Source organism: Condylura cristata, unplaced genomic scaffold, assembly GCF_000260355.1.
Source record: "Condylura cristata isolate star-nosed mole 26May11 unplaced genomic scaffold, ConCri1.0 scaffold00012, whole genome shotgun sequence".
NCBI lineage: Eukaryota > Metazoa > Chordata > Mammalia > Eulipotyphla > Talpidae > Condylura > Condylura cristata.
Window position 1 is genome coordinate 19,800,377 of NW_004567113.1, and position 21,892 is coordinate 19,822,268.

The 21,892-nt window shown below is 37.1% G+C and overlaps 1 protein-coding gene across 1 annotated transcript in view; it reads left to right on the forward strand.

Moving 5' to 3' along the window:
- Positions 1-19,269, forward strand: part of RASSF6 (Ras association (RalGDS/AF-6) domain family member 6) — a 51,659-nt gene extending 32,390 nt beyond the window's left edge. Inside the window, exons 3-11 of the mRNA XM_012724087.1 lie at positions 1,371-1,449; positions 3,991-4,121; positions 9,275-9,369; positions 12,050-12,234; positions 15,783-15,884; positions 16,162-16,213; positions 18,787-18,905; positions 18,998-19,095; positions 19,194-19,269. Coding sequence (XP_012579541.1) covers positions 1,371-1,449; positions 3,991-4,121; positions 9,275-9,369; positions 12,050-12,234; positions 15,783-15,884; positions 16,162-16,213; positions 18,787-18,905; positions 18,998-19,095; positions 19,194-19,269 — 937 coding nt within the window. The remainder of the gene's footprint in view (positions 1-1,370; positions 1,450-3,990; positions 4,122-9,274; positions 9,370-12,049; positions 12,235-15,782; positions 15,885-16,161; positions 16,214-18,786; positions 18,906-18,997; positions 19,096-19,193) is intronic.
- The last annotated feature ends 2,623 nt before the right edge of the window (positions 19,270-21,892 follow it).

Below are 21,892 nucleotides of genomic sequence, written 5' to 3' on the forward strand. Positions count from 1 at the left end.
ACTATGAATCAGAGGGGGAAAAATGGGATATAAAATTTGGGAAAGGGCTCTCTCTGATGATGCAGTATGTTGGAGCACAGCACTACAAAGCTGGCCACACCTGCTTCAGTGTGAGTTCGATCCCCAGCCCCAGAGCTGACCCACATGGCATGGCAGACCTCTTCTAACCTGCCCACTGCTCCCCTCAGCAGTGTACTCCCTCCATCTGCCTGTTCTGCTCCCCACTCTGTCTCTGGTGAATTCTCTCATGCCCCCTGCACCTCTAGCCTATACCCCAGTTCTGTATGCATAAATAAAATCTTATAAAAAATAAAATAAAATAAAAATTGGGAGAAGGCAAATTTTAAATGGATCAAGAACTCCTTGAGAAAGTGTCTGTTGAGCAAATAGCTAAATGCACCAGCACCCAGTGACAGTGAGTTGGGAGAGGACCATGGCGGGAGAGGGAATAGGGTCAATAAGTACAAAGACCTTGAGATGAGCACATGTCTACTGCATTCAGGAGACATCCAGGAGCCCAATGGCTCATGCAGAGAATGAAAGAAAGAGCAATGGGAATCGAGATCAAAGGTGCAAAACAGAGCAAATCACATTTGATCTTTGAAGTCATTGGAAGGATATTGCCTTTTACTCTGATTATTGGGAAGATAGTAGAGATTATTGAGGAAAGGATAGAGATAACCGTGTTTGCATTAAAATAGTTCCTGTTGTTGCACAGGGAGGTTTAGGAGACTTGCAATAGTCCAGATGAGAAGCAGTGGCTTAGCTAGTAGAAGCAGTGGCTTAGAAGCAGTGGCTTCGCTAGTAGGGTGGGTGAGTATCTAGAGTGGGAATGGTACAGAGGGAAGGATCAGGGGTAGCACAAGCCTGGGTTGCACCATCAGATCCCAGCTGCCATGAAGAGAAGAAAACTGCAGAGACCATTCCTGAACTGTGGCTGTTCCCCTCTCAGGGAGGACAGTGGCAGACACGTAATAGTTGTTTAACCTTGGTTAAGTGTTACAAAGTGGCAGACACGTAATAGTTGTTTAACCTTGGTTAAGTGTTACAAAGTCAAAAAAGAATGTGAAAGCAAATAGTTACCTCATGGCTGCTTTCTGTGACAGAACACTGACTTCACCACTGCTCACCTCGGTCAGCCATTTCCCCAACATTTTTATTTTTGAATTAATACCTTCCGTGTTTGTTGATGTCATAAGAAGGCTTCAGTTTTCAATGATCTCCATTAAATTAAAGTGACAGGCTAGTAAATATTTGTTGAACCATTTCTTTTTTTTTCATACTTTATGAACTAAAAGCACAAGTTATTGACTTTTACTGTTAAAAAGCTTAATGTTATATGTAACTGAATGCAATACTTTCTTTTTTAGGGATCAACTTAATTCTTTAATGAAGAATTATAACATTTTTTATGGGAATCAGAAAAATCTGCACATTTTATATGGACAGGTAAGCACATCAAAGTAATGCACTGTAGTTTACTTTACAAGAAAATGTTCCATAAACATGAGTTGGAGTCCATAAACCAGTGGCATCAGTAGTCTGCGAGAAACAGGAATCTTTAACTTGATCATGATTTTTCTTTTTAGGCTATATCACAAAAATCCCAAGTCTGGAACACATGACTTTCTAACCAGTTTTGAGACAGAAAAGCAATAAAATAATTTTAATATTCTATTTGCTTTCAAATTTAAAAACAGTTATCTTTTAGACATCAATTCACTAGAAATCTATTCCAATGCTTTCTTACAATTGTCTCAGGGTATATCTCGAAAGATGTTAATGTGACATCATTTCTGATGAAGAAAAATCGTGTCCACCAGTGGGAGACTGTTCAAATAAATTATCACTTGTGTTTGGGTTTACTTAATATATCTGGATTAGTTAAAATGACTGAGAATCCAGTGTGTCTGATAACAGTTTAAAATGTTAAAGAGACCATTCTGAAAAGTCCTAAAACTATAAAGCATTTTTAGAGGTACAACTGATAAACTACTGTACAACTGACATGAGATTATTTTTTCTTTTAGGTATATATCAGTATACATCAACATCTGCATATATTACATTATGTTCACCACTAAAAGTTTAATTCTATCCTTTACCCTAAGATTGACCCTTTTTACTGAATTTAGCTACCATTCTTCTCTTCTAATAACCAATGGTTTAGTCTTCCAGTTTCAATGCTTCTTTTATCTTACTTAGTTCATTATTATATTGTTTCCTTATGTGCTACATATGAGCAAACTTACACAGTGTTTGTCTTTCTTTTTCTAGTTTGTTTCATGATGTGTAATATTGTTTAAGTCCATGTCGATGTTGCTATGACAAATTTAATTTTTTTCTAATAAAGTCGTATTCCCACGTCTTCTTTGTCCAATCATCTGTTGATAAGCACTTAGGGTACTAGGCTATTGTAAGTAATACTGTGATCGCCTAGATAGAGTGCATAGAGATCTTTAAACCACCACTTTTGTATTCTTTAGATAAATACCCACAAGTGGATATATGGATCATAGGGATTTCCATTCTTAGTTTATTTTAGAAATTTCCGTCATGGTTACAATGCCCCAGTTTACATTCCCATTAACTCTGTCAAGTGTTTCCGTCTCTCCACGTTCATCTTACAGCACATGTCTTTCGGATAATTGTCATGTTCACAGGTCTGAGGTGATGTCACGTTGTTTTGTTTTGCATTTTCCTAATAATAAAAAATGGTGAAGATCTTTTCTTGTGCCTATTGACCATCTGTATGGCTTCTTTGAAGAAGTGTCCATTTAGCTCCTGTTCCCACTTTTTAACAGAATTGTTTGCTATTTTGTTGTGGAGTTTTATGAGTTTTTAAAGCATTTTGGATATTAACCCCTGTCACATGTATGATCTGTGAGTATCTTCTCCTTTTCAGTAGGAAGTTTCTTGTTTTGATGATAGTTTCTTTCACAGTGCAGAAGCTTTTCGATTTGATGTGAATCCACATGTTTACTTTTGCTTTTGTTTTCCATCCTGGTTGGAGTCAAGTGTCCAAAGATATCTCTAAGGCTGATACTGAAGAGCATGTTACCTGTGTTCTTTGTATTTTATGATTTCAGGTCTTGCATTCTGATCTTTCTTTTCAATTAAATTTTGTATGTAGTGTGTGTTAGTTTCATTCTTTTGCATGTGACTGTTCAGTTTTCTTAGCACCAGTTATTAAAGAGATTTTCCTTGCTCCATTTTGTGCTCCTGAGCCTTTTCATAAATAGTTACCCACAAATATGTAGGTTTACTTGCGAGCTTTCAATTCTGGTGTCTGTAGTTTTCCAAATTTTCTGTAACAATAATTCTTTAATAATGGACTTTTACATAAAAGAGATAAAATAGATTGGATAACATGTTCTATGGGACTGTGCTTTGATGCAAACATTTAAATTCACAGTAAATGTTCAATCTATATTGGGAGTTTTTTTCTTTCCTTCTATCCTCATATTTCTGACTTGCAAGAAAATCTTCAGTTGCTACTGACTTTTTCAAAAATATTTCTGTTCTGTCTTTTATATGCAATTTAATATACATTCTTCATTCATTTTGCATAATAGCCTTGTGAGTTAAATGTTTCCTGTTCAGAAATGAGGGCCTAGCTAGTAAATCTCTCTATTGCTATTTTTCTTATTTCTAGTTTAGTACAGTTTTCAACTTTGCTTTAATTTAAAATTAAACAGAATATGAGAATTAAACTTCCACTTAATGACATCATAGAATTCAGAAAGCATTTCACATACTACACCCTGTGGTGATCATAGCTATGGTTATTTCTGTTTTCAAAAATAAAAGTCTATTTTAAAGTAGAATTACTCTGTAGCTAGGTTAAAAAACCAAACAGTCTTACCTGAGAGTTTATGATTTTTATCCATTAAGCTATCTTACATACTTAAGGTCTGCCTCTTCAGTTACTGCCTTCACCTTCTATAAATAATACAAAAATAGTGTTGAAACCATTGATTTCTCCCCTAGGCTGAAGATGGTAGTCCAGTTGTTGAAGGAATGCTGGATATTTGCTGGGGAGTAAAACGGCCAATACAACTGAAAATACAAGATGAGAAGCAAATCCCTATGCTGAAGTCACCAGATGTCTTTTGCAAAGGGTAAGCTCTCCTTCATGTTCTTAATCACCTAGAAGCTATGTTGCCTGTATTATGCCTCCTATACCTTTATTGGGGTCGCTAATACATGCTCATACATAGTTTCATTTGATTTCCCAGCAATTCTGTGATTCATGTGTTCAGAAGCCAGGGCTCTCGCTGGCGAGGTAACTCGCGCAGCTTTCCCAGTGGCTAACTGGCAGGGCTAGGCTGGGTTTCCTGTCAAAGCCTGGGCTCTCAACCTCTCCTGGAAGACAGCTTACCTTGGTTAGAAAAGACATAACAAAATAGCTCTGGCCTGATCACAAATAAGGGAGAATAAAATTTAAACTTCTCCTCCCTTAAAACGAACAGCTCTTCTTACTTTCTGGAGCCTTTACATGATCATCCTGATTATATTCAGCAAAACACAGAAAAATGCCCTGGAAGCTCAAGAGATGCATCAAGCAGTTCTCTGTGTAGTCGAGTTATGTTGATTTTTGTTCTTTTATTTTCAATTTTTAGAAAAGTAATATTCACATGTGGGATTATAGGTGTAATTTTGGGTATTTTCTTCTCTCCTCCCTTTTCCCTCTTTAATCCTGGATTCTCCAGCTCATCTCCATTTTATGTCTATATGGGAATTAGAAGCCTTCTTTTTATCCATTCTTTCACCAGAAGTAGAGAGACTGGAGATAAAAGAAAGGCTGGAGAATCGCCAGCTCCTTTCTCTCATCTTACCTTTGGCCATCCCCAAGGAAAACCAGGAATCACCTTGAGTGAAGCCCTGCTTTTCTGTAGAGAAAACGCTAAATGAAGCCCCACTGTGATTTGTTCCTTGACAATTTTCCTCAAAAATCATCTTACTAAGCACCTTGTAGAATTCTCTATGCAAATCATGCAGTGTTTTACTTTCTGACTTTCTTGGAAACTTACCTGCCTCGACCCTCTCATGCACCTGACTCTTACTAATTCTTTTGAAGTTTAGGTCAAAAACACCATCTCCAACAAAACTCTCTGACCCTCTAGCCTATACACTACATGAACTGACCACTGTTCTTTATCACTCTCAGAGCACTCACCTAATATTTCTTCATGCATCTATCCCCCATCTAGACTGCATCCTCATTTCTGTGGAAGGAAATGTACCTTATGTCAAGGAAATGCAGTAAAGTGTTTGCATTATCATACTAAGCCACATTATTTTGAAAAGCAACTCCAACAACATCCTTGTTACCCCAGTATCTGGCACAAAGAAGAGACTCAGAGTATACTGTCAAATGAAGCTCCCAGGCATTTGGTGGATAAGTTACCACTGCTCTGTTGTAAGAGCTCTGTCTATTAATAAACTTCTTTTCACTAGTCTCCCACTCATGCTAAGGACTAGTAGGTAAGGACCCAGTACGTAAGAAGGGGAGAAGAGAGACCATAGACTTGGGCAGCTCTGTGAGGCCTTGCATCCTTTACTTCAGGTTCTAGGGGACTGTTGGAGCTGATGATATGAAGTGGCAGAGAGCATCCCTGAGAGATGAAATTATTCCTGCTTTTAAAAAACTGTTTGAGGGGCTCTCCCTGGTAATGCCGCATTATGAAGGTCTTTCACCCACCACACTTCTGGCCTGTACCCCAGTTCTATAAGCATAGGTAAATAAATCTTTCAAAAAAAAAAAACTGTGAATTTGGCAAAATTAGCTGTCATTTATCAAAGTTCTCTGAGCAGTCAACTCCTTTTGATACATTTCAATTCGTTCATTCATGAAAACTTGATAATTATAGAATATATGGGAAGATGTCAAGGAAATGCAGTAAAGTGTTTGCATTATCATATTAAGCCACATTATTTTGAAAAGCAACTCCAAGATACTTGTTTAGCTTCTCAAACTCAAAGCTAAAACACCCGATCCTAGAAATCCTGAAACTGAGGGTGAGTTTCAAGAGCCCAGGAAGACACCTCTCCATTTACTGATACAGATAATCTGCCTTCCATAGAATCCATCTGCATTTTTTTTTTTTTTTTTGCTCATCTGTACAGGAATCATTTCCTTCAACACTAAGAGAATTCTCTTGAAACCATTATTTGCTGATCTGAAATGCACACTTGCAGTGTTTCAGATATTCTGATGAGAACTGTCAGTAAAAGTTCCCTTCCTCTCCCTTTCTCTCTCTCTCTCTCAATTAACCAAGAATCCTTTGTGGGAAACAGCTGCACACTGAGCAGGAAGGTGAAGCATGCCCCTTGTCTCTGGATTATTGGTGGGTTATGGCAGTTAAGGTGTGATTCTTTGTTTTAATCCAATCCTAAACACCCATTTTGGCTGCCATCTTTAAGATTCTGAGCTTCAAGTGCAGTTGTGTAAAAAAATGGACTTTTCCCTCCTTCTATTAAAAACTTCTCTCATGTCTTCGCCTTCCCCATACTGGATTTCTGTGAGAATAACCTCTAGTTCTGCTTTTACAAGATCACAGATTTGAGGTCTTTAGTGAGAGGATGCAGAGTAAAGGATGTGGAAGTTCTGTACTTAGCTGCCAGAAGGGCTATCCTGTTTTGTCTTTCAGGTCACCTTTGAACCTTCAGTTTGTTGTGGTAACTTTATTTATCTTGAGATGAGTCACAGTGACTCAGTTTAATGGGAGTGGTAGAGCTTATAATTGAATCAGTTTGTTTAAGATGTGACCACTTGGGATCTTTTATAGCAGCAATTCTGTAGGCAGACCTTGAGTTCTCATATCTGGTTCAAGTATTTTGCTTTGGAAACTTTTCAAACAAAAAAATAAAAAGCCTTATTGAGGTTTTGTATGCTTGTGCCAGTTTTCATTTCTGTTTGTAAGGTCTTTTCAAAGTCTGCTTTGGCACATTTTGTGCAATTCATGGAAGAATGACATCACAGAAACTGGACAGGTGTACATTTGAATACCATCAATAGCCTTTTGCCTTTCTTATAGTACAGGTAGAGAAGTGACCCCATTCCATGTGACCACATTCTATTTGTATATCAAATTTCCACTTCCTTTTTATTTTGCAGCTCATTAGAAAACCACCCTGTAGCTTAAACTTCCTAATGACATACATCCTGAAATTTGGTTAGAGCAATACAAACAATCCCTGCTTAGGCACGTAAAACTATTTGACATTGCATAAAGTTCTCACCAGTTACTTTTGAAAACTGAGGGTAACTACCCACAAGCTTAAGCATGTTCACAGTTGTATGGTAACACTTCAGATTACATAATCCAGAGCTGTTTTCTGCTATCATGGCAGAGAGGCAAGACTTCACACACTATCTTTTGACCATGTTTGTCTCCCTAAATTATGTGGCATCCCTGAAATGTAAGAAAGTGAAGGCCAGTGTCAGTTCTCTTAGGTCACAGCAGCACTGGTCTGGCCTTCTTGAGTGTCACCATCTTTCTCCATCAGAAGAATATCATGTTGCTTTTTGCTCTTTGCTCTGCTTTTTGTTGATATTGTGTCTATACCATTGATCCTGTGATAAGTATGTCTAATTTACTTCATAAAGTTATTGTGAGGCTCAAATAGTATTAAAGTTGTCAAAAGACTTCAAAGGCATTCAAAGAGCAAGAAAGAAAAGGATCATGTTTATTCATATCTATTACCACGAGTATTGACAAGCATAATTGTACTACCCATGACACTGGGTACAATAATACTACAGATTTCCTATGGATGAATATTTTTAGTTATAAGGAAGATAGAGGATATGAAGGAGACTCTTGGGAGAGCTAACACTGTCTAGCAACAGTATCCATTAGCCTAGAGAGATACCTTGGCTCTCTAATGGTTTCTGACTCATCCTGAAATGGATATACTGGTGGTGTTTATGATGAGGATAACAATGAAGATGAGGATGACTATGATGATTTTTTTTTTAAGATTTATTTATTTACTCATACAGAACTGGGGTACAGGCCAGAGATGCAGAGGGTGAGAGGATTCACCAGAGACAGAGCGGGGAGCAGAACAGGCAGATCGATGATGTACACTGCTGAGGGAAGCAGCCGGTGGGCCAGGAGAGGTCTGCCACACCACGTGGTCACCTCCGGGGCAGGCAGGAATTGAACTCATGCGGAAGTGGCTTTAGCTTCCCAGTGCTGTGCTTTAACCCACTGCGCCACCAGGGAGGGCCCGACTATGATGATTTTTAACACATCTTAATTACTTAGTATTCATTGGGTACTGTCTCAAGAATTTTATATAGATTAACTCCTGTAATCCTCTCAACAACCTTATCCAGCCTCATAATTGTTGGCCTCACTTTATGTATAAGGACACTAAGGCACAGAGAAGACAAGTAATTTGTCCAAGTCCATACAAATAGAGATGACTGTTGGCCTAACTGATAAAAATAAGCTGTGGCTCAGTTTTATTTATTGTGTGCATTAAAATGTGTTGGAAATGGCTAGTAGCCTATCAAAGATAACTCTTATACTCTATCTTCCTGTGTCAATTGCTTTCTGCATAGTAGATACACAACGTATCGTAGTTATTAGAGCCACTCTACTTTACTTTGAGTACAAAAAGGAACCCAATGTATATTAGTAAAATGAAAGTTTTTGTATCCATACTCCCAGAGCTTCCTAAGATATCTGAACAACAATGGCTTTATGTTGGTTTCTACTAATTCTATTTACATATCATCTAACCTTGTTTTTTAGCTTGTAACTGAATCATCATTATCAAGATATATTCAAGTAAAGTATTTAAAACACATGCTGGGGCCTCCCTGGTGGCTCAAGGGGTTAAGTCTTAGCAATAGGAAGCTACTTCCAGCCACTGCAGCAAGAGCCAGGGTGCTGATCCACACGGCCAGCAGACCTCACCTGCTTCACCCACTGCTTCCCTCAGCAGTGTATTTCACTCCATCTGCTTGTTCAGCTCCTAAGTCTGTCTCTGGTGAATCTCTTCACCATCCCTAGACACCTCTGGCCTAAACCGCAGCCCTTGTATGCATAAATAGAAGTAAAATCTTTAAAAAATAAATAAATAAACACATGCTGACAATTCTGATATATTATTTTTGATACTATCATAAGATTGTTATAATTTAGGGTGCTATGTCTACCTACATAGGTCCACAGTGCTAATATTAATATTGTGAATCTGAAAGCCATCATAGGCTTAATCATGCATGTCACTTACAAGATGTTTTACTTTTCAGGAGAATGACACGCTGGGGGGAATTTGATGATCTTTATCATATCAGTGAATTGGATAGGATCCATATTCCAGTGTCTGAAGCAACAAATTCCCAGGAAGGTTAGTACCAAAGTCTTATTAATGGGGAGAAATTTAATGTCTCTGAAATTTAATATTTTACAGCATTTAAATAACATTTTTAGATATAAAATAGTTCAATATTTTCCCCAAGGTTTGGGATCATTTATTATACCCAATAGCTTATTTTGTTAGCCAGGACTCGCAGGCTTTATTTTTCTTCTGTTCTTTTTATCAGAAAAGCTGGGTTTTTTTATTTAACTAAAACTTTAGGCTACTGTAGGGAGCTATTTATTGTCAAAGCTTCTCAGACACAGGTCACCAAGACACTCAGTAGAACAATGTTTACATTAGTAAAACAAAATAAATTCAATTCTCAAAATCTCATATAATTATGCAACTGCAATGCCAGGGATAAATGTATACATTCATCTCATAGACATTTTTCTGGATACTTAGTACTGTACTGTGTTCTGTGTTGGACACTGCAAATACAAAGATCAGTAAAACATTCTCTCTTACCAAGCAGATTTATTCAGGTGGGGAAAACAGATGAATAAGTAACTACTTAGAGCTTACTCTAAGCCATGTGAAATAACTAATTCTAGCAATATTGATTGGTCATTAGTACATATCATCACTTTTTATGGAATTAAATATCTCAACATTCTTAACCTTCCAACATATAAGTGCTCTAACAATACATGGTTGGTTCAAAAAGTATCGACATAATAACCCAGACTTCATTGTGGTTCTGCTTATGGTAATATGTTAAAAAAAAAAAAAAAAAAAGACACTCTGGAGTCTTTTACTGCTATAAAACCACTGTATCCAGTAGAAACCATATTTTTAGTGATTTGTTTTCAGAAATTAAGGGAAACAACTAAGTCTTCTCCATGAAAAGCAAATGTGCCAGTAAAATCCTGAGACCACGCAGAAAGTTTTTAATTAAAAACATATATGAAAACCCCTTTGATCTGGGGGACTAGTTAAGGCTGAGTCTATGTCTCAGGCCTACCACAAAGAAGGAGAGCTGGGTGGGAGCTGGCAAAGGTTTGTGGGGGATGATGGTAGGGAGGGGAGAAGAGAAGGAAAGATAAGAGCCACATATTTCAACAGAGCCCCACTCGAGTCTGTTTATGAAATAAATCAAGATCCACTGAATGAGAGGTTCATCCTCAGAATCTAAGTATTAAGGCTGATCTTGAAGCTCCAGGGAACTGAGTAGAAATCAGAAAATTAGGAGTCATTTCAAGCCTCAAGAGAAACATTCACTACAATTGAAAGATTAGGAGCAGATTCAGCACTGGTAAGCACATGGAAATAATTGTTTCTGTTAAAAAGCAATACAGGGCCCTCCCTGGTGGCGCAGTGGGTTAAAGCACTGCACTAAGAAGCTAAAGCCACTTCTGCAGGAGTTCAACCCCCACCTGCCCCACAAGTGACCCACATGGCGAGGCAGACCTCTCCTGACCCGCCCGCTGCTCCCCTCAGCAGTGTACTTTGTCAGTCAGCCTGTTCTGCTCCCCGCTCTGTCTCTGGTGAATCCTTTCACCACTCCTGCACCTCTGGCCTGTACCCCAGTTCTGTATGCATAAATAAATCTTTTTTTTAAAAAAAGCAATACATTTACCAGTATGAATATAATAGATAAAATATACCTCATTCTTCTTCAATTTAACTTACTAACAATATTGCATAATTGTGAGCAATCATACATAAATTTAAATAACCTCCATGTTCCCACTCTGATTTTCTAATTCAACAATAAATGCATTTCAGTCAATAAATATTTATGACATTGCTTCTCAGAGAGAGGCAGAGATATTGGAGTCACTATATTTGATGGAGTTGCTTCAGGCATTTACTTAAAAGAAATCTGCCAGAACAGCATGTGAGCATCAAACATAGCTAACCAATGAACAAAGCTACTTCCTATGATATGTGATATTTGTAGTTATAACAATGATGGTGCACTGCATAATAATGAAGTTACAAGTTTTATTTGCCAAAACACTAACTAGGAGGCATGGAATCTTGAATTTTACATGTATTTACAAGTTGATTTTCATATAATGTATAGCAGCCCAGAAGTAGCTGAATACTGAGATTGGGATGGGGGGTTCAGTTTCTGGGGTGTGATATTACCAAGCGGGGTTCAGACTGAGCAAGGGGATCCTGCTGACTTGAGTTGCATGAATCTACAACTCCCAATGGCCTGTTATCTTTTTTTCAAACCATTCTTAGTTCGACCTCTGGTAATTTATAATGTCCATTCTATAACTAACATGATGTCCCTTCCAAGACAACCTTATCTTTGTCTTACAGCTTTTAATATATTTTATATAATAATCCTTCCTATTAATTCTTCAAAAATACTGCTTTAAGTGGAGGGAAATGCCAATATTTTGACACTAAACATATCATAAAAACCCATTTGTACTTAAGGTCTTGTGCTGGAGAAAGATGAAATATCTTGTGCCTGTTTGACGATACTCGAATTACAATAGAAAATTATTTCAAGTCCAGGGTAAAGTGGAGCACAAATCCCACCAGAGGGCTCTGTTCTCACACGGGAACATTGTTGTTTTCTCAGTGTTTAAAATCATTATTAGCCATTGCTTAGTTACATATTTACTTGTTAAACACCTTACAAATCCACCCATGAGGCACAGAGGTGGGCAGCTGAATCATGCTCGTTTATAATCTTTATTCTTCCCAGATTATTTATTTTATCACAGCAACACTCTGAAGCCTCATGCAGAAGAAGAGCCAGAATCCCCACTGCTCTATAGAACCATGAGTGAAGCAACCCTCGTGGGAAAAAGCATGAAGCCTATAATGATGGACAGAAAAGACAGACAAAACCATAGGGCCTCTATTAATGGACACTTTTATAACCATGAAGTGAGTATAATTCCATTGCCATTTCAAATAGCATCCCTTTTGCTAATGATATGACTCAATTCAGCTTACATTTAAAAATAGTAAAAATAGGGCCTCACTAGTAGCACAAGGGCTTAAAGCACAACACTATGAAGCTCTCCACAGCCACTGCAGGATGAGTTCGATCCCCAGCCAGGGAGGTGACCCACATGACGCAGCAGGCTTCTCCTGGCCCGCCCGCTGCTCCCCTCAGCAGTGGACTTCATCACTGCCTGTTCTGCTCCCCACTCTGTCTCTGGTGAATCCTCTCATCCCCCATACCTCTGCCCTACACACTAGTTCGTATGTAAAAATAAATAAATCTTTTAAAAATAAATAAATGAGGGCCCTCCCTGGTGGCACAAGGGATTTAAAGCACAGCACTATGAAGCTCTCCACAGCCACTGCAGGATGAGTTCGATCCCCAGGCAGGGAGGTGATCCACATGGCGTGGCAGACCTCTCCTGACCCACCTGCTGCTCCCTTCAGCAGTGTATTTCAATACATCTGCCTGTTCTGCTCCCCATTCTGGTGAATCCCTTCACCTCTGCACCTCAAGCCTGTACCCCAGTTCTGTATGCACAAATAAATCTTTAAAAATAAATGAAAATAGGCCCTCCCTGGTGGCGCAGCGGGTTGAAGCACAGCACTGAGAATATAAAGCCGCTTCCGCATGAGTTCGATTCCCGCCTACCCCCGAGGTGACCACATGGCGTGGCAGACCTCTCCTGACCCACCCGCTGCTCCCCTCAGCAGTGTACTTCCTCGATCTGCCTGTTCTGCTCCCCACTCTGTCTCTGGTGAAGCCTCTCGCCGCCCCTGAGCCTCTGGCCTGTACCCCAGTTCTGTATGCACAAATAAATAAATTTTAAAAAATAAAATAAAATAAATAAATAAATAAATGAAAATAGTAATAGTATGTCTAATGCTCATTGACTCCTCTATATGTTGGATACTAAGCTATTAATTTTTGATGAATTATCTTATTCACTAAAACGGTCCTATGAAGTAGATACCACTAGTTGTACAACTTTAAATACGAGTTGAGGTTCACCGACATTTTGTCTTAGGTCACACTGCTTTTAAACAACAACTCTGAACTTGAACTCTGGCATGTCTAATAACAAAAATCTGAGTTTTTAACCAACAACTAACATGATGGGCGAATTTTAAATGACAGACCCTGTACCAAGCATTGGAAACATAAAGATAACTCATTAGATGTGTGTGCTACCATCGAGCTCAGGGCTTGGATAAAAAATGCAATATAATGGCAAATGGCATCAAATAAGTGCTACAAGAGATGCTGGTCCATAACACCATTGAACATTAACACTTAAATGAAAGAAAAAAGAAGTCATAGCCATATTTAGTCCAGCAAGTGAAATTTCTCATTTTGTCACAGCCCCTTTCAGTTTTTGTACATAAATTTTTTAAAGATTTATTTATTTATGTATACAACAACTGGGGCATAGGTCAGAGGTGTGGAGGGTGAGAGGGCTCACCAGAGACAGAATAGGGGACAGAACAAGTGGATGGAGTGAAACACACTGCTGAGAGGAGCAACTAGGGAGACAGAAGAGGTCTGCTGTGCCATGTGGGTCAGCTCAGTGGCTGGGGATTGAACTTATGCTGCAGTAGCTGTGGATAGCTTCATAGTGCTCCCTTGAACCACCAGGGAGGCCCAATTTTTTTTTTTTAAAGATTTTATTTATGCATACAGAACTGGGTATAGGCCAGAGGTGCAGGGATGGTGAGAGGATTCACCAGAGACAGAGAGGGGAGCAGAACAGGCAGATCGATGAGGTACACTGCTGAGGGGAGCAGCGGGCGGGTCAGGAGAGGTCTGCCACGCCATGTGGGTCACTGCCCTGGCCAGGGATAGAACTCATGCTGAGGCGGCTGTGAGGGCTGCAGTGAGCTTCACTGCTGTACTTTAACCTGTTGTGCCATCAGGGAGGGCCCAATGTCTGTTTTTTGTATAGTTGGCATAATTTGATTTCTGATGTTTTATATTTAGTATATTTTATATTTACATGTGCATCTGTATAGTATTTGTGAGATAGTCCACTTTGCTGAAGATAGGAAAACCTTTTTTCTAGAGTCTAAAATTTTTCATGTCATATAACTTAACAGTCATTCAACCATTCACTTAATAAATATTTTAAAAGCACTTACTCCATGCCAAGATCTATGCTAAGTCCTTTAATAGAAAATATGAATTCATTGCTCTTTTTTTTTTTTTCCTGTTTGGGGGAGTATATCTGTAGTGCTGGGGAGAAATCTCCTTTCTGAATTCTTGATTCAAATTAGATGTTTATCTGACTCAAAAATTTCCTCCTGACAATAAAGTAACATGGGCAGTCTTCTACAGATGTGCAAATGTCAATTGTCCTAATTTCTTCTCAGAATTATGCTATATGTCATTACATCATGGGGTGATGTGTAAAGAAGCTGTGGAAGCCATGTTCTTCCCAGTGAGCAGCTTGCAGGTGGATCCTTATGCTAAGAAGTAAATTGTCAATTTGTTGACAATATGGTGGCTAACTGATTAGTGCATAGGTCTTGGAGAGGGCCCCTGATTTAAATTCTTGTTGAAAGCGTTATAAAATTATTCAGTCTCTTAGCCTGGATTCATTCATCCTTCCTACTTTACAAGATTATTATTGGAATTAAATGAAATTAGGTGAGTAAGCATTTAGCACAGCACCTAGCACAAAGTAAGTTTGCTTTGTTTCATTTGTTCCTTTGTTTCTTTATATTCCATGTGAGTGAGATGACATGCCATCTGTCTTCTCTAGCTGGCTGATTTCATTTAGCATAATCCCTTCAAGGTCCATTCATGCAGTATCAAATGGCAGGATTTCATCTTTTTTCAATAGTTAAAGCTCATTCCTGTGTGTGTGTGTTTATCATCTTCCTAAGCTCTCTATATCATATTTTTTATCTACTCATTCTTAGGTGGATACTTAGACTGTTTCCATATTTTACCTATTGTGAATAAAATAGCAATGAATATAAAGGTGTATATATATATATCTTTTTGAATTAGTTTTGTATTGTTCCAATAAATATCCAGAAGTGGAATATCTGGGTCATGTATGTCTATTCTTAAATTTTTGAGAAATCTTCATGTTGTTTTCCTTAGATTACACAAATTTATATTTCCATCACCAGTTTATACATTTTTTTGGGTACATATTTTTCAACACTTCTTTTCTTTTTGATAATACTCTAAGTGGGGTGGGGTAATATTTCATTGTGGGTTTGATTTGTATTTTCTCTCATGATGTGATGATAAACACCTTTCAATACATCTGGCCATCTGTATATCTTCGTTGTGAAATATATATTTACTGATATTTTTATCTAACTTAGTCTAAAATCATAACAACAAAGCAAAAATAGGATCACTTTTAAGTTGTAATTCTGATTTAGTTGCCCATAAGAAGGTCAGGTTCAAGACCTGGCCTTGTTACTTTGATATAATTTTAAAGACTTAAATAACAATCTTTTTTTTTTTTTCCTAGACATCAATTTTCACTCCAGTCTTTGGATCAGAAACTAAGGTCAGAGTAAACAGTAATATGAATACTGAAGAAGTAATAAAACAACTTCTAAAAAAATTTAAGGTAATCTTTAACCTGATCTATATAAATATATATCTGGCATATAATTTAACTGTAGACACATATATGTCTGTGGACCTATATGTCCTCTGAAATAGACCTACAAATATGTAAAGTAGTACAACTTTCAGTAATTATGCCCTGAGACATTGTATTATTCCTGGGTTTTATGTCTGAAAGTGAAAAATGGAAGTGAGGAAACACACACATAATTTGGCAAGCTTAGAAAGCATCTTATGACAACAAGGAATTCACGTCTATTCATTTATTCTATTGACAGATCGAAAATAGCGCCCAGGATTTTGCACTTTACATTATTTTTGCAACAGGAGGTAAGAAGGTTTGATCACCCTCTTCCCATGACCCATTGTGTTACTGTTTTCTTACCACAGAAAAACCAAAAATAGTTTACCTCATTCTGTAGAAGAAGGGGAAGAAGGATAAGAGGGAATGTTTAGAACAACCTTGAGAATAAAGGATCCCAGGAGAGTTTATAACATAAAAGACTCTGCTGACCAGACATTAAATTATCTGAATTGCTATCAGAGCACTTGAGAACCCAGTGAGGGTTTCAGGAATTGCTGTGATTTACTGACTTCTGTACTTCTTCCATTTTGGCTTTCCTTTCACACCTCAACTCTTACTGGAGTGATAATTGTTTACCTTTCTCTGAGCTTGTTGCTGCGTCTTTCTTAGCAGGGTTCAGCAAACTGTTAGGCATGTGACCTCCTCAGTAAACAAAACATTCATAACTTGGTGGTGGAACTGAAAGATTAGAAGTTGGATACTGGGAAAGCAATACATGCAGGTTGGAGGAGACAGAGAATGAAAGAGAGTATAGAGAAAACCTAAGGCAATGCCAAAATTAAAATTGAATTAAAATTGAATTAAAATTGAAAAAACTTGGGCTCTCCATGGTGGCGCAGCAGGTTAAAGCACAGCACTGAGAATCTATGAGTTCCCTCATGAGTTCGATTCCCGCCTGCCCCGAAGGTGACCACATGGTGTGGCAGACCTCTCCTGACCCACCTACTGCTCCCCTCAGCAGTGTACTTCGTCGATCTGCCTGTTCTGTTCCCCACTCTGTCTCTGGTGAAGCCTCTCACTGCCCCAGAGCCTCTGGCCTGCACCCCAGTTCTGTATGCACAAATAAATAAATCTTTAAAGAAAAAACTTGAATGTTTAATTGTAGTAGTAATTAGGTTGTAATTTGTGTCAGAATGTTTGAGCACAGAAATTGAATTGAATAATAATACATTTTGATGCCAGAAAATGAAAGCTGGAAATCCAAATAGACAATATTAAAGTACTTATAAATTGAAAACCTTCTGTAAGAAATATATACATTTTTGAGAATTCTAAAGGATATCCTTTAGAATTTAAAAAAAAATTATATATATATAATACTATATATATAGATATATACACACACACACAGATAAGTACACATACCCACATCTGGATATGTACATATCTCTACTATAAGTAGATTGCGAAGAATACAGATAAAAATTATCTACATTGTCAGATTTCTTGCATAAAGGTAACAAAATGATGACCAATGCAACAAAAATAGGAAAAAGTATGATAAAGCAATTCAAAGACTCACAAATTAAAATAATCAGTAAATCTTTTTAGGAGAAGCATTAAACTCAAGGAAATAAAGTATCCTGGGAGATGCAAATTCAAGGGACAATGCAGTATTATCTTGCATTTAGTCAGACTGGCAAAACATTTTGAATGATTGTGTGGACAGTTACAGATAAGAATAAAAAGATATTTTTATTCAATTCTAGTGAAAACATAATTGTCTGCTTTTTTGCAACTCCTTCTAGCAATATTTACTATAATTTGCAATATACCTATATCCTTCAGCCAAATCATCCCCTAATGAGAATCAAATTTACAAATAAAACAACAAAAGACTAGTGCCTATAGGTTTTTGTGCAATGACAAAAAAAATAAAGACAAAGTCACCTATTATAGGGGAAGGAGTGAATTGAATGCAGTCATTAAATTGAATGAGTTAGATTTATGCCTTTGAAAGGAGGGCATTCCATAGCAATGTACATATTCAATGAAAAGTGCAAGATGCCTACAGATGTATATAATAAGCTCCCATTATCATGGCTGAATGAATGCATCCCACAAATAGATGAAATAATAAAAATACCAACCTGCCAATGTCAAAAACATTCTAATAAGAAAGAACCAAGGATTGAATATCAGAGGAAAGAAAAAGAAAGAATTTTAAATAATGACAAAGTTTTGGACCTGAACAACTGGAAAGACTGAATCCTATTAACCAAGCTAGGAAAGAACCAATTTTTTTTAATAAAAGAATGAAAAATTATGATCATGGGCGTAAATGGGTCTGGAAATTTGTTAGAGTTCACTCACCAAAAAGAAGATCGAATTCTCTGAGATACAGCTAGAGTGAACCTTTGAGGCTAGCAAAAGAAAATGAAATCTATTTTTAGTTTAAAGGTTTTTAACTCCAACTTTTTTTTTAAGATTTATTTATTTATGCATACAGAACTGGGTTACAGGCCAGAGGTGCAGGGGCAGTGAGAGGATTCACCAAAGACAGTGGAGAGCAGAACACGTAGATCAAGTATGGTCTGCCATGCCATGTGGGTCACTTCCGGGGCAGGGATCGAACTCATGCTGAAGTGGCTTTTAGATGTGTTTTAACCTGCTGCGCCACCAGGAAGGGCCCCTAACTCCAACTTTTAAAGTGAGTACCTCTTGTTAGGTTTTGAGTTTTTTTTTTTAATTAGATCTTTCTGTTAAAAGAAAGTAAAGTAAAAAGAAACTAAAGAAAGAAATTAAATGCACAAGTTATGATTCTTTTTTTTCTCTAGAATGGACTCATGGTTGAAGTTGATCTTGTTTTTATTTTCAGAACAGAAACGACTGAAGAAGACAGACATTCCCCTCCTGCACAGGCTGATCCAGGGACCTTCCAAAGTGAATGCCCAAATTTTCCTCATGGATAAAGATACAGAAGAAATTAGCAGTGATGTATGGATTCCAGCCTTTGCTTCTCCTCACTCAGCACCTGTCACATAACTGCTCTACTTTCATGTTTAGTTTGTTTTGTTTTTTCTTCTCAGGTGGCTCAGTACATTAATTTTCATTTTTCTCTCCTGGAATCAATCCTTCAAAGACTAAATGAAGAAGAAAGAAGAGAGATTCAAAGAACAAAATCCAAGTAAGTCAAAAGCATGTAACCTGGGTTCTTGGTCCTTTCATGTAAAAAATATGTCCAATTTTTAATACTCTTTCTCCCCTTCTTTTTCTCATTTTCAGGTTCAAAAATGAAAAGGCGTTTATACTGCATTGTCTTCAAAGTAAATATGTAGTAAGAACAGAGACAACTGTTTAGTGCACAACTCATTGTTTCTGAAACACTTCAAAATTAGAGAGATGTTTCTATTTGATTAGTGCATGCATCCTATACTTGAACCTACAGAAAGTTGAAATACATATGTGAACTAGAATCTGTAGAAAAATGAATGTTGAAAAGCTTGTCTCTCTTTGAAGTGATAGCATTAACAAGGGTTCAAAGTTGGACTGAAATGAGCTGGCATTTATTTCAGTAACTGAAATAATCTTGGATACCATGTATTCCAAATAGTTTTCACAGCAAAATGCTCAATGAACTTGAATAGCATCTTCATATATCAAACAGTTTAAACTTCTTTTAGCTTGATCTGTCAAAAGAACTAAAATACCATCAACCAACTCTCAAAAATGATTCAAAAGTAAAATCTACCAACTCTTAAAATAAAAAGTACATACTTTCCTCTCTGGTGGTGACAGATGTTTTATAGCTCCCTGAAAATTCTAACATTTTCATAAAATCTAGATCTTTATATGAATAGGGACTGTTGGTCATCTGTAACATCAGAGTTCTCTGCCTTTTGGGATGGAAAAGATTATGGATTCTGTTAAACAATTCAAACTGTAGTTTTTTCAACATGGGAACTTCTTATTTCAAAAGTATTATTAAACTCTTTTTTAAAGTCACTTGAACTAATTGTACTTTCCAAACATATATACCATATGATTCAATGAAGAAAGTGTGATTGTAGCAACTAATTTTATTTTCCCCAATATTTATGCCATTTAATATACTTCACCAATTACGATAAGGCTTAGGCTTCAATAATCATTTATTGCTGTGTGGATAAGATAACACAAAGCTATTATAGCTGAGTTATCAAGGAATTAGAAGCTCTGTACTTTTTCTCTAGTACAACTCATTCTACAGGACAACTCTCAAAGTACTTATAGTAAGCTATGCCAATTTGAAAAAATACTGAAAATGCCATATATATTATTTATGATTTTATTTGTGAACTCTTTATTAAAATGTAGTTTTATGCAACATTCTCCCCATTATCTTATGTATTTCTCATAAATATTGTATTAAATTGTTTGATATATTACATATACTAAGTGATAAGTTTGTATGTAATAAACTCAGTTGGAACAATATCAGAATTGAAGTAGGACACATATTTAAGGCAAGTATATTAATTTTCATGTCACCAAAACCTAAACTGAACAAAAATTAAATTATGCTGTGATCATTTCAGTTCTAGGAAGTCTTTTGAGTAAAACAGAGGTTCCCATCTTTATCCTTTATCAATTTTAGAAAATAATTTCCTCTTACTAAAATAAGCAAATGTATCTCAATTTAAAGAAATGACAAGTGCCTGACATATATATGACAAAAAAAACTAATCTTGAATGTATGAAAAACTACAAAATAAGTAAGAAAATTACCAAACATTGGTGGGGTGGGGAGTATTGAGTCAGATGACACAAAAAGTGAAATCACAAAAGAAATATAAATTCTTTATGTGAAAAATAAATTTATAACAGTGATCAACTGCATAAGTCTATGCCCAATCAGGAGACAGAAATAGTATAATAACTTACATGGGAAGTTTAATATAAAGAATTATTAAGCTGTAGTGGGAAAGCAATAAAAGCTGGACCAAGAGACATCTAAAGGGTAACTTCAAGGTGAGGGACAGAACCTAGAAAGGAAAATCTTAAAATGAGGAGTTCAGAATCCAGTGAAGATCATGTGATTGTGATCTGGTAGGTACAGATGTTTGCTGGATGGCTCAGACTATGGCAGAGACAGTTGTGTGGCAAGTGTAACAACCCTCTGGTTAGTCCAGCTGAAGTAGGAAGCAGATGGGCAAAGAGATTTAGGGGTCTCCTGGAGGTAGAAGCCCCAGATACCACAGTGTCTGTTTCTGGAGGTCTGCAGTGAACGAAGTTTGGGGTCTCTCACCTTCTCTCAAGGTGAGAAGGTAGAGAGAGCAGTGACTTGAGCTAGGGCAGAGGTCTGCACTGGGGCTCTCTGCAGTGCCGTCCCTCGCTAAATCAAAAGAAGAGGGCAGAGAACAACTGCTAGAGAAAACAGCATCCTACCAACTCTAAGACTGATAGGCCGCTCAGACCAAAGCAGTGAAGGAAAAAAGGCAAGGACTTCCCAGGAGCGCCTTTCAAAGAATTCTATGAAGACCAACTTCCTTCCATAACGTTTCTCTGGCGCCCTCTACTGACAAAATATAGCATCATGCAAGACGTGAAGAAAATACATTTAAAAAGTTTATATAATTGCTCGAGGAACCAACAGCTGCATGAATTTAAAGCTGAGTGGCAATAAAATAACTGTCATATCAACAAAACATAAAGATAATAGAAATACACATTTTGGTCTAATACATTAACAAATATTAAGAAAGATACTGAGTATACAACAAATTACAATGGGGTGGGGTCAAACTACTGTTAATACAAATGAATGTATCTTTTCTTGAATGCAAGTTAGTAGTAAATTCACCCTATAGTTTTACTTGTAGGATCTTATACTGAAATAATCTAAGAGAAAAAGACATGTAAAGGTAATTATTGATTAAAATTACTTCCTTTTTTCCTCTTCTACCTTAAATGTTCAAAAACTTAAAAAATTAAACATGGAAAGA